Here is a 13,588-nt window from a genome sequence, read left to right as displayed (position 1 = left end):
TAGTCTATACTATGACACCATCTGTAAGCAATATTCTAAATAAAAAATTCTTATAAACACTAGAGGGTGCTCTAATGCAATGGTGCATGGTGTCTGGCTTTAATGTTTAAAATGATTTTCTCGATTAAAGATAAATTAAGATACTCTTCAGCATCAACTATTTTTGCAACCAACACAGTACATGGGGAAAATTTATGAGATAAAATTCCATTCTTCCGTAATATATAATAAATCAGTAGAATTCATGAAATCATTTTTATTGTACAATTATTACATATTTAATATTTTGTGAGGTGAAGAGGACAGAAAATAAGTACATAAGGAATACAAAGATGGTCCTTGACTATAAAGAAAATTAATGCAGTGTTCATATGATTAAGAGAAGATATGGCATATCTTCTAGACTTAAGTTCAAGGGAAATGACAAAATGAATTTGGTAAAGACATCTAGTAACTCAATTTCAAGGTTAGTTGCTAAATATTAAGATACAGTTCAACTATTTTACAAAAGTGATTTGAAAGTCAGAATTAAACAGCAAGTAAAAGTGATATTGCTATAGGATATAATCTACTGTCTTAAGAAAATACTTTTTAAGCTAACAGCTCTAAAAAAAATTAAAAAGAAAAAAAATCTAAGGTCTTGAATATCCAAAATAGGAAATAATTAATAATAATATGAATTTTAAATTTTCATAAGATGCCAATTTTGTGCTAATTTTTCAATTTATTCCTAAAATATTCATAAGCTCAATTAAAAATCTTTAAATGTTTCAGAATTGAAAGTAATGTATATGTTGTTGCCTACTGACGTCCAAAAAAGTTCCCTGGAGTTTCCAACAAACAGCATTAGACAACTACAAATAACTAAGGTCAATACCTAGTAAAGTATATATTTCAAGAAAGTGGACATTTAGTATTTTGCCTTTAAAAATTTTTACAGAGGAAAAAAATATAACATCATAAATATATCTAAAATTCACATACCCCAAAACAACTAACTTCCTCTCTCTCTCTCTCTCTCTCTCTCTCTCTCTCTCTCTCTCTCTCTTATACACACACACACACACACACACACACACATGAATGCACACTCACTGCTCACTCAAACACAATCCACTCCCCAAGAAGGAAATACCTATCTTATACCTCTCTCTTCCATTCTTTTACCAAAAGCCTCCAAAACAAATCCTGAACAGTGGCACCTGTTGATGGAGGGTCATTCAAATTTACAATAGTCCCAGATAAAATGTTCCAGATTAACAGAATACAGCACTAGGGAAATGCCAGAGATATAACTGAACCAGGCTCACAAACCATTCAGGCTCTAGAAGCCAAAAGACATGGTAGTCAGAGAACTAATCAGATTGCTGGAGCCGGCAGAAATTCTGAACAACAAGCATTGTGTTATGGTTTGAAGTATGTACTTGGCATCTGTATTCTTTTGGCACTCACTTCCCTTTTTTATGTTTATCTGCCTTTCATCTGCCAGATTCCTAGGGCCTGTACTACTAATTGCCCAGCTGCCAACTTCCCTATTTAATGTTACATCAACTTAATACCTTTCACTTCCATTGGTGACAGCAAACACATTCATTAGAGATTAATCTTTTGAAATGTTCACATACCTGACCTTTCATGAAGGTCTTCTGAGCCATTATATATACCTCCAACAACAGAAAAGTATGGCTGCGAGACAGCCAGTTATGGGAAACAATTTAGTCTTTTTTTTTTTTTTTTTAACCAATCTCAATCATCTTACTACACACATGATTATTTTGGAGTTATGAGATAATCCTAATCATGATCATAGCTTCTCACTGGTATGTATAGCTTTTGCCCATAAATCTGAAACGCATAGGGCCTACATAAAATGAAGATTGGGTAGAAATGTATAATTTTATCTACAAACATCAACTTTCATTGCTTACTCTTGTTACATAAAAATTAAAAATTATGAAACTAGAATATTCTATTTGAATAATAATTTAAGATGAATACCTGCTTTCCAGGACTCCTAAATCCGGTTGCAAACTAATGGTCTCTGTTGTAATTTCTACTTTCCGAACACTTCCAAAGAAATCGGTTATCAGGACATTTTTAGGATCCCTCTGAAAAAGATCAGTGCGATGCCCAGGAGTAGACACACATAGACTTTTCGGACATACCTGAAACTGAAAAAATATATGTAAGACTATAAATACACATACAACTGTTATTAAACCATAACACAATATAGTAGACTGCATTGTTTTTAAAGCTCTCCCAACCTAAAGAAAATACATTTCATTGTTATAGTGGTGCTTGACATTCTAAGAAAGTTATAAAGACACTAGTGGCCCTGCGCAAGGATCCGTGCTTGAGTAGCTCACTGCCCGCAACCTAGCATGTGCCCTTGACCAGAATTGAACCCGGGACCTTTCAGTCTGCAGGCCAATGCTTTATCCACTGAGCCAAACCAGCTAGGGCAATTATGCCTATTTTCAATAGCAACCTCAAAATAGATTTATTTAAAAAGATACAACCAGTACAGAAAAATCAGTGGAAAAGTGAGCTAACTTCAACAAACCATGTCAGTACATTGTATTAGAAGTTGTAGGGTGCCCAAAAATAAGTAATAAAAGGTCCCTCTACTCCAAGAACTTCCCATTAAGTGAGAAAGACACTCACACTCAATTAGTAAGTTCAAAAAAAATAGACTATGGTAAGTGATATAAAAGAGAAATAAAGGTCTAAAAGCTTTATTTATTTTATGCAAATTCCAACAAGGAAGCATTTGGGAAGACTTCCTGAAGGAAGAAGGATCTGATTTGACTCCTGATAAACGGGCAGAATTTCAATATGTGAATATAAAAAAGTACATTTCTGGTAAAAAAAAAAAAAAAGAGCAGAGCAAATGAATGAAAACAGAAAAATACCTCATGGAAGAGCAAGTTAACTAGGCTATATCTATAGGTAGTAAAGAAACAGATACTACTGAAAAGGGAGATTCAAGGTGGGGTTTTACAAGGCCACCTTCAGTACCCTATTTGTACAGGGAATAATAACAGACTTCACTGATCACGTTAAGATTGGCATACCTATGTGCTATAATCAAATCAAGCAAATACTTACAAGGTCATTCATATTAGTTTGGCTAGCTGGATTAATTTCTTCCAAAAATTCTAAGACATAAAATGTGTATCTATCCATAAGGTGAACTCCAATTGCCGGATCAGGTTGATGCTACAAAAAAGCAAAGCATATACAAGGGCATATTACTCAGCCATAAACAAGAATAAAATAATATGGAATAAAAATAAAACAAGCTCATAGATACAGAGAACAGACTGGTGGTTGCCGGAGGCATAGGGATATGTGGTGAGCCAAATGGCTCAAGGGAGTCAAAAGGTACAAAATTCCAGTTACAAAATAAATAAGTCATTGGTGTGTAATTTATATCATGGCAACTTCCATTAATAATTCTGTATTGTAAATTTAATGTTGCTAAAAGAGTAGATCTTAAAGTTCCCATTACATGGGGAAAAAAATTATATAACTGTGTATGATGACAGATGTTATTTACATTTATTGTGGTGATCATTTTACAATATATACAAACTAGAGGCTGGTGCAGTCCCTTGGCCTGGCCTACGAGATCAGGCTGAAACTGGCTTTCCAACATCCCCCAAGGGTTCCCAGATTGCAAGAGTGCACCGGCCAGGCCGAGGGACCCCACCGGTGCACAATCAGGGCCATGGAGGAATGCGGGAGGTTGGCCAGCCAGGAAGGGGCCATGGGAGGGCTCCAGGGCATGTCCGGCCCCTCTCGCTCAGTCCCAATAGGCCAGACCCCAGCAACAAGCTAACCTACCGGTGGGAGAATAGTAGTCAGTGAACTTCATAGTGACTGGTCAACTTGTCAACTGTCTGCCCCCTAGTGATCAGTGCATGTCATAGCAAGCGGTTAAGCAGTCTTAGCATATCATTAGTATATTACACTTTGATTGGTTGGATGGATGACCAGACAACTGGACACTTAGCATATTAGGCTTTTATTATATAGAATATCAAATCATGTTATACACCTAAAACCAAGGTCAATAATACCTCAATAAAAAAAAAGACTTTAAAAGCAAAGCAAAAAAATTTATGTCTAATAGCATAATTATAACCAATGTTTTAAATGTAATCAAAGTTTCCTTCTAAGGTATTAGAAAAAGTCTAAGAATAAGAAGTAGCAGATATACTCATTAAGCATGTAAGTCACATGTGTCAAACACAAGGCCCAAGAAATAGCTACACATTCTAAAGACAATGCAGTTTACAAATGGTAAAAATCACCTACCGAAAGTGAATCTTCCCCCACTTGGCTACTAGCTAAAGCCATTATGTTAGGAGAATAAAATCGCTCATACATGGATGCTCCTTGACAAGTATCAATAATAAACAGTAGCTCATTGTAGCTGAAAGAAAAGTAGTAATATCTTTGACATGAATCATGCATTGACTAATACTTTTACAATATTTCCATAGCATAACATGTTTAAGTTATATCTTGGTCATTTCATTAGTTAAAAATTGAAACTTTTCAGTAGAATTCCCAATACAAAATTGGTATTAGAAATATTAAAGGTATAATCCTGTCCAGAAAAAGCACCTTAATAGGGAGTGGTTATGTCCCAACTCTTTCCCCTTCCCTTATCTGCACCACATAATTCAGAATCCAAATGAATACTCAATATTGAATTCAACAAACATATACTTGGTACTGATGCTGCCCTAGAAACTGGCCTACATTTAGAAAAAAAATTAAAATTAAAAAAAAAATACAAACACACACACACACACACACACACACACACACACACGACTTAGTCACAATACTCAAAGAGCTTAAAAATCTAACTGGAAGACAGATGATAAACTAAATGTATGATAAGTGTTACAAATATTTATTGAGAGCCTACCATGTGCCTGATACTAAGCTGGAAATACAAGTCTCTGCCCTCATATTGCTGAACAAATCAAAGTGCTGTAAGAGCACTGAGAAAGGAACAGAGAGAACTGTAAAGAAAGGCAGGTCAGGAAAAGGTGATATCTGACATGGACAGTGAAGAGTGAGTGTTATTGTATCCAACAAAGGAAGGAAAAACCCATTCCAGCAAAGAAAAAGACTTGTGCTAATGCACATACATGTGACTAAGTATAAATTTGGGGGGGGGGGGGGGGAGAGAACAATACTATATAGCTAAGATTTAAAAATAATTTGGGGAAATTCATTTCAAAAAGATAGGTTAGGCCAATCTGTAAATGAAGTATCCAATATAAAGTCTGGATCTTATCCTATAAATTTGAAGAAAACACCAAAGGCTTTTTTAAGTGAAAGAACAAACATAATAAGCTATATATTTTAGAATGAGCTGCCTTACTGGTGAAAGTGAAAGTAGGGATCAGATAAGTTTTCTCAGAGGTTTATCACAAACACTGAATCTAGGCAAATAGCTAACACTGCACCTAGAAAGTAAGTATGTAATCTTTCTTTTTTAATATTTTTTATTGATTTCAGAAAGGAAGTGAGAGGGAGAGAGAGATAGAAACATCAATGATGACAGAAAATCACTGATCAGCTGTTTTCTGCACACCCCATTCTGGGGATCTAACCCACAACCAGGCATGTGCCCTGACCAGGAATCAAACCATGACCTCTTGGTTCATAGGTTGACGGTCAACCATCAATCATTGATCTGGCCAGGCGAAAGTATGTAATCTTGAACCTCAACATCTAAACAGGTGATAGAAGGTACAATTAACATAACACTTCTTCTGAGACAAACTCAGTGGAGGCCCCTGAGGATCAGAAACTTCTAAGGTTACCCGAGGCAGTACCATATTGCACCACCTGGGCATGGATCCTAGTGCTGACACTTTCTAGTTGTGTGAAGCTTGGCAAGTTACTTAATCTGTTTAGCTGAATTTTATCATTTATAAAAAGCAGGAATAATAATAAAAACTTAATCAGAATGCATGTAAAACAAATGCCCAGCACCTACTATGCATTCAATAAATCTAAACTATGAATAAGATAAAACCAGTAACTAGCAAAATCTTCCTCCTCAATACTTTCATATATTCTGCTTATTCTTATAATTCAATATTTATAATATTTAATTTGTAGCGTAGTTATGTACATTCTCTTCTACTATACTTTTAACACATTCAAGACAAAATAAGCATCACATTCCCTTCTGTGCCATATGTTTAAAAGGTACCCAGAAGTGTTTATTGAAGGTAATCAAATTAAAAGCAGTGCTATGGCTCTATTTTTATTGACACTATTACAGATGTCCCCATTTTCCTCCCTTTGCCCACTCCGTCCGGTCCTGCCTCCACTTCCTCTGACCATCACCACACTATTTTATTTTAAATTCACTCAACAAGTTCATATAACAACTTTCAACTAAAGGATGCTTAGCATTAGATTAATAACAATACATCATTGTAATGTGAGTCAAGTTACAAATTTTATGCTAATGGTAACTTCAACATTTTTTCCAAATAATAATATACTGTTATCACACAGAGGGCCAGAGAATGTGCAAAAAGTAAGAATAGATACAAGTTGAAAAATAAATATAATGTTCATCTTCCCCCTAAACAATGGGAAACATTGTTAGTGGGACTCTTATCTCCTCCAAAAAGATTGTTAAATAATAAGAGATATGACCTTAAAAGGTTAACTTTTTTCCATGTTCTTTAATAACTCTAAATTTTTCTTCTAAAAGTAACTCCATTCTATAGAAATAACAAACATAAATCTAAAAGAAATTATTCAAATAAATTAAAAATCTCATAAAGTAGGATGTAATCAGGGAAAAATTAGTTACCAATTTATCTTGTGAAAAATAATTATTTGCTAATTACCGTCTTTTCTGCCACATTTGTTCAAAAGCATCGGCAAGCTCTATGTTGGTAATTTCTTCAGAATCTTGAAATTTCAAGAAACCATTTCCACCATGCCCTATAGAGAAAGTCAAAAAGATCAAATGTACATATTTTTAATGCAAACTATATATATTCAGATATAAATATTCACTTCTTTCATGGCAATGTTTAATATCATTTGTTATTATATACTCTAAAGAAAAAACACTGAGAAAATTAATTTTATACCAATTAGAAAGAGAATAAGGATAGACATAAAAATAGTAGATAGAATGTTTTAAGAGTTTTTCTATCATTCAATTATAAAAAAGCACATTTATATTTTCTCATTGGCTCCATTATTAGGTCAGAAATGAGTTTCCATAGGTAAAAATTTCTCACACAGTGAGCAAACACGTGTGGTGAGAAAGAAGTAGAAGATACTAGTCAGTCTCATCTATGCCAGTACTATTCACAGTGTATACCTGGCATGCTTTACTACTAGAAAGTATACTTATAACTTAAAAAGTGATGTTTTTATAAGTATCAAATACTTTCCCTGGAGAGTTGACCAGAAGATTCTGACATTTAGAATGAATTAAAGACTCAATCTGTCTGGATTCTAGCAATTGCTTATTCACTTAATGACTTTGTTATCTTCAACAATTTACTTAATCTTTCTATGCCTCAGTTTCTTCAGTTATAAAGTGAGAAATGTGTCAGGAAGACCTTCATTAACATGCTTACATAGCTCCTTTGTACAGATTTTATAAAGGCACCTCCCACTGGGCAGCAAAATACAATAGAAAAAGTTTTCTACTTACTGCCCCTCTGAATATATACAGTCCTGTGAGCTCAGAAGTGGTTATGGGTATGCCTTTGTGGGGGGAAAATACTTCTCCCTCCCATTAGACACCTCTATGGCAGGGCACACAGGTTAGTAAGTGTAAACATATACTGAATTTTAGCTGCCACTCACCTCCCTACCCAAACACTTAAGTGCAGTGCACAACCCACACAACTCTGTATCAATTCTACATAACAGCACCTTTGGTTGCTGTGAGGATGAAATGAACTACACACAGGGGTTTAGAATACTACCTAGGTATAGTAAGCCTCAGTAAATACCAGTTATTATCATTTTTATTACCATATTATAATTAGCAACCCTCCAATCTTCTGCCATGTGTTAGCAATCTCCTTCTGTAAAGGGTCAGAAAGTAAATGTTACAGGCTTGTGGGCCATAAGGTCTCTGTTGCAACTTCAGGACTCTGCTGTTATAGTGTAAAAGCAGTCAGAGACAACATGTAAAACAAATGGCTGCGTCTGTGTTCCACTAAAACCTGATTTCCAAACAGGGAGTCCTTTCATGGACCATCATTCACAAAATCCTATTTTAGATTACTGGAATTTCTTCCATATCCAGCAACTCAGAAAAAAAAATTGTTGTAAAACCTCTAGTTTGGTACATCAAATAAAGCTAAGCTACAAGACTATACTTTGTCCCATTTGCCACAAAGGCTTTAAAATTTCTGGTAACTTAAATAAACTAAAATAAAAATTTTCCTACTTCATTAACTCTTATGAGTTAATTTATAAATTGATTGCATTTTAAAAGCTGTAAATATCTAAGAATCATTCTGCACCTGTTTTATCATCAGCTTAATGGAATCTCCCTGAATAAACTGTTTAGCCGAAACCGGTTTGGCTCAGTGGTAGAGCGTCGGTCTGCAGACTGAAAGGTCCCAGGTTCGATTCCGGTCAAGACCATGTACATAGGTTGCGGGCACATCCCCAGTAGGGGGTGTGCAAGAGACAACTGGTCAATGATTCCCTCTCATTGACGTTTCTAATTCTCTCTCCCTCTCCCTTCCTCTCTGTAAAAATCAATAAAATATATATTTTTTAACTTGTTTAAATACCAACTGATCAACATTCATATTTACTGAATACTACTATAAGACAGGGCACTGGTGATAAAAAGATGAAAAACACATGATCATTGGCACCTTGGGGTTCAAAAATGTCATAAAGTCAATAAATATCCAGACAAAAAATAATAACTTAAATGCTAAAATAGAAACTGCAGATTAAAATGGGAGTGCAAAGAAAAGAGCCAACACCAGCCATGGACACGAGAAGTGTCTTAGGGTAATACCAGGACGTATCAGGACACTTCTGAGGAAGAAAGGAGGCACTATAAGTTACATTGGGACAACAGGGTGTAAACTAAAACTGCTGCAAGCAATTGAAAACATACACCGAGTGGCCAGATTATTATGATCTCTGAACACATAATAATCTGGCCACTCAGTGAGTGTGTGTGTGTGTGTGTGTGTGTGTGTGTGTGTGTGTGTGTGTGTTTTAAAGGCCTGGTGCATGAATTCGTGCATGGGTGAGGTCCAGCCAGGGGAAGGGCACATGGTCGGTTGGCCAGCCTGCCTGCTGATCAAATTCCTGGTGGAGGGGACAATTGGCATATTAGCCTTTTATTATATAGGATATACACTGAGTGACCAGATTATTATGCGTTCAGAGATAATAATAATCTGGCCACTTAGTATAGGTCACCCTAGACTTGGAAAGAAAAATCACTGAGACTAAAATGATAAGACACAATCAGTTAGGCAAAGTGAACTGAGAAGACATCTATAAGCAAAGGCAATAAGTGTTAGCAAACAAAATGAGGACAGAAATAGTCCAATACTTGGAAAAGAATTAGAAAAAGTATAAGAACTAAAATTACTAATAAATAACTTATAATATTAACTAAATTATATTAATTATATATTACACATAGTATAGCTTCACAAATAATATAACTATATTATGGAGGACTTTACAATAGCACTCAAAGTATAGACAAAAGACTACAGCAGCTCATATTGAAGAACTATATTAAAAATGCAGTTTCATGAGCCACACTTTGGAGCAAAACTAAATCAGGATTTTAGGAAAAGGCCTCAAGTATCGGCATTTAGGTAATCCTATACACACTAATATTTGAGACTCCATCATTGGAAACCAGAGGTTTAAGAAGAGGAGGGATAGATTTGCAATTTCTATTAAATACTTTAGTAGGACAATTAATAGGAGACAAAACTGAAGGCAAGGAGGCTAAAGCAGGACGTTAAGTAAAACATAATAAACTTTACCAGAGTAATAGTAAAAAGAACAGCAATAAGAAACTAAGGGACAGCACAAAATGTTACACTGTTATCAAATATTATTTCAAGTTGTTATATATTATCAGAACTATGTAACAGAGGGAAATGTATAACAAATCAACTATTTTAACAGAAATATCATTTAAGTTGTTGAAATTCTTTCCATGCAAATTTCTTGTTGAAAATAGTAATATATTCAATTATTAAATATCTAAATTCTGAAATTACCTGTCATATAAATAAGAATATTGCTCCTATCATCAGAAAGAAGACGTTTTGACCGAGGAGTACTAGGTGGGATCCTCCCAGTTAATACCCGTAAAAAATTCTCCACAGTTACCTGAAAAAGAGAGAGAGAGAGAGAGAGAGAGAGAGAGAGAGAGAGAGAGAGAGAAAGAAAGATATCAGATAAAATAGAACTTAGGGAAACCTGATACTTTTTTTTTTACTTTGAAAACATTCTTTTCTCCTTTCTCTATGTATTACTCAATATAAACTGAAAATAAACACAAAGAGAAATAAATTAAAAAATATACTTATTTAAATACTAGAGGCCAGATGCATGAAATTCATGCACAGAGGAGGGGTGTCCCTCAGCCCAGACTGCACACTCTCCAATCTGGGACCCTGCACACTCTCCTACTGTGGGATCAGGCCTAAACGGGCAGTTGGACATTCCTCTCACAATTCAGGACTGCTGGCTCCCAACTGCTTGCCTGCCTGCCTTCCTGATTGCCCCTAATCACTTCTACCTGCCAGGCTGATCACTCCCTAACCACTCCCCTGCCAGCCTGATTGATGCCTAACTGCTCCACTGCCAGTGTGTTTGCCCCTATCTGCCCTCCCCTAAAGGCCTGGTCCCTCCTAACTGCCCTCCACTGCAGGCCTGGTTCTCCCCCAACTGTTCTCCACTGCAGGCCTGGTTCTCCCACATCTTCCCTCCCCTGCCGGCCTGGTCAACCCCAACTGCACTCCCTGCTGGCCATCTTGTGGTGGCCATCTTGTGTCCACATGGGGGCAGGATCTTTGACCACATGGGGGCAGCCATCTTGTGTGTTGAAGTGATGGTCAATCTGCATATTATTCTTTTATTAGATAGAATAGAGGCCTGGAGCATGAGTGGGGGCCAGTTGGTTTGCCCTGAAGAGTATCCCAGATCAGGGTGAGGATTCCCTTGGAGTATAGGGCGGCCTGGGCAAGGGACCTGTGGTGATTTGCAGGCTGGCCACCCCCACCCCTTGACGACCCAAGCAGAGGCCCTGGTATCCAGAATTTATTTATCTTCTACAATTGAAACTTTGTAGCCTGCAGTGGAGCCAACACTTCTGCTTGCTCCATGGCAGCAGCCATTTCTGTTGGGATTTATTTATCTTTTATAATTGAAACTTTGTAGCCTGGAGCATAGGCCAAAGCAGGCCAGGGCTTCAGAAGCTTGGCTTCCTCCATCGCTGGGGGAAACCCTAGCCTCTTGCTCTTTCCAGTTCCGTGGCTGCCACCATTTCTGTTTGGATTTATTTATCTTCTATTATTTAAACTTTGTAGACTTGAGTGGAGGCCTAGGCCGGCAAAGGCAGGCGGAAAGCCTGGCTTCCCCCATTGCCGAGGAAACCCTAGCCTCCCTCCTACTCTCTGTGGCTGCAGCCATCTTGGTTGGGTTTATTTGCATATTAACTCCTGATTGGCTGGTGGGTATGGCTTGTGGGAGTAGTGGGGTTCAGTCAATTTGCATATTACTCTTTCATTAGATAGGATACAACTCAAAATAACTGCCTCCATTTAAAAAAAAAAAAACTACTTGGAGGGGGGAAAAGTTAATTCTAAATTTAAAACTTTAAAGTTATCCAAAGTATTACCAAGAATTTTATAAATTTGGCTTCATATGCAATTCTTTAGGAAGGTAAAAAAAAAAATAGAGAGAGAGAAACTTGTAAATAAATTCAGTTATAACTATTGCAGTTAATCTGGGCAACTGCTTCATCAATTCTAGTTCGACTACGAAAGAAAGGTCCATAGATCATAAAAATAAAACCATACGGATCGGTTCATGAATAATCCCCAAGCTGTGTATCTTTGATTTTTTTTTAGTGCATTTTGTTACTTAAATTTCATGAAGAATATATTTAACATGTAAAAATTCATGCCACTTTAAACCAGATTTCCCAACCTGGAATTTCTGCACCTCTGGGATTCTTTGAAAGCATATTTAATGTCATGGAAAATGTAATGCTAATTTAAAATTATATTATACAGATCTAAATTTAAAAAGCAGAAAATCTTTCTATCGTTTTTGACTTTTCTCTAGATCGTGGTGTGTGTGTGTGTGTGTGTGTGTGTATGTGTGTGTAAGCTCTTTGGTTTAAATTTATCCCAGAAGACAGCAAAATGTTAAGTGTTTTAATGGGATGTCTTATTAGCTAAAAAGGAAGGACCAATTCTGGTCTACATTTTATAATGACTAAATAAACAAATAGAAAGTCCAACATTTATATCCATTTAATCATTTAACAAATATTCTTTAAAGCAGGGGTCCTCAAACTTTTTAAAGTGGGGGCCAGATCACGGTCCCTCAGAGAGCTGGAGAGCCGGACTATATGAACTACTAATCCCTACTGTAACACCTTGGCTGCGCTCACTGCCCAAAAAACCTGTCGGGCAGGATCAGACTCCCCTGGGGGCTGCATGTGGCCCACGGGCCGTAGTTTGAAGACCCCTGCTTTAAAGTCTTTAAAGGGCTAAAGGTACCATGTTTCCCCGAAAATAAGACATCCTCCGAAAATAAGACCTACTTACAGGTTTCCTTCTGAGTGAAATATAAGGCATACCCTGAAAATAAGGCCCCCCTAAACATGAGAGATTTGGTCCACTGATTCTGAAAGAAATGGAGTCACAAGAAATTCACCAGGAAATTCAGGAATTGGATTGTTATGATGATGTTCCAGAACAGTGTTTCCCAACCTTCTCTCATGATGAGAATCACCTGGTGGAGTTGTTAAAACACAGATTCCTGAATCCCAACTAAGAAGTGCTAAACTAGAATTTTTGAGAACATATAGGTAAAATTGCATACCTAACTTAGTGCTCTGTATATAACATCTGTGTTAGAGCACTAGTTAAGTATACAATTTTACCTAGTTTAGCACTAGTTAAGTAACATAAGCCATGTCCTCAAGGACAGTGGTTGGCAAACCACAGCTCGCGAGCTACATGCGGCTCTTTGGCCCCTTGAGGGTGGCTATTCCACAAAATACCACGGCCTGGGTGAGTCTATTTTGAAGAAGTGGCATTAGAAGAACTTTAACTTTAAAAAATTTGGCTCCTGAAAGAAATTTCAATCGTTGTACTGTTGATATTTGGCTCTGCTGACTAATGAGTTTGCTGACCACTGCTCAAGGAGTTTACAGCCTGGGAGGACATACATATGCTTTTAAAATTGCTTCAAAACAATTCTGGGAACACAGCACATTATGTCTTACTTTTGATAAACTTGGTAAAAGAAGTCTTTATCAAAGAACACTTCAAAT

At 36.5% G+C, this 13,588-nt stretch overlaps 1 protein-coding gene across 1 annotated transcript in view; it reads right to left on the bottom strand.

Moving 5' to 3' along the window:
- The window catches only part of PIGK (phosphatidylinositol glycan anchor biosynthesis class K), a 78,377-nt gene that overhangs the window by 45,800 nt on the left and 18,989 nt on the right, over positions 1-13,588 (bottom strand). Inside the window, exons 5-9 of the mRNA XM_084872182.1 lie at positions 10,296-10,407; positions 6,900-6,996; positions 4,324-4,441; positions 3,112-3,222; positions 1,999-2,171 (exon numbers count right to left, since the gene is read on the bottom strand). Of these exons, the coding sequence (XP_084728308.1) occupies positions 1,999-2,171; positions 3,112-3,222; positions 4,324-4,441; positions 6,900-6,996; positions 10,296-10,407 (611 nt within the window). The remainder of the gene's footprint in view (positions 1-1,998; positions 2,172-3,111; positions 3,223-4,323; positions 4,442-6,899; positions 6,997-10,295; positions 10,408-13,588) is intronic.

The sequence above is a fragment of the Pipistrellus hanaki genome (assembly GCF_964339955.1).
Source record: "Pipistrellus hanaki genome assembly, chromosome: 2".
Taxonomy (NCBI): Eukaryota; Metazoa; Chordata; class Mammalia; order Chiroptera; family Vespertilionidae; genus Pipistrellus; species Pipistrellus hanaki.
This window is presented reverse-complemented; position numbering and strand designations above follow the sequence as displayed.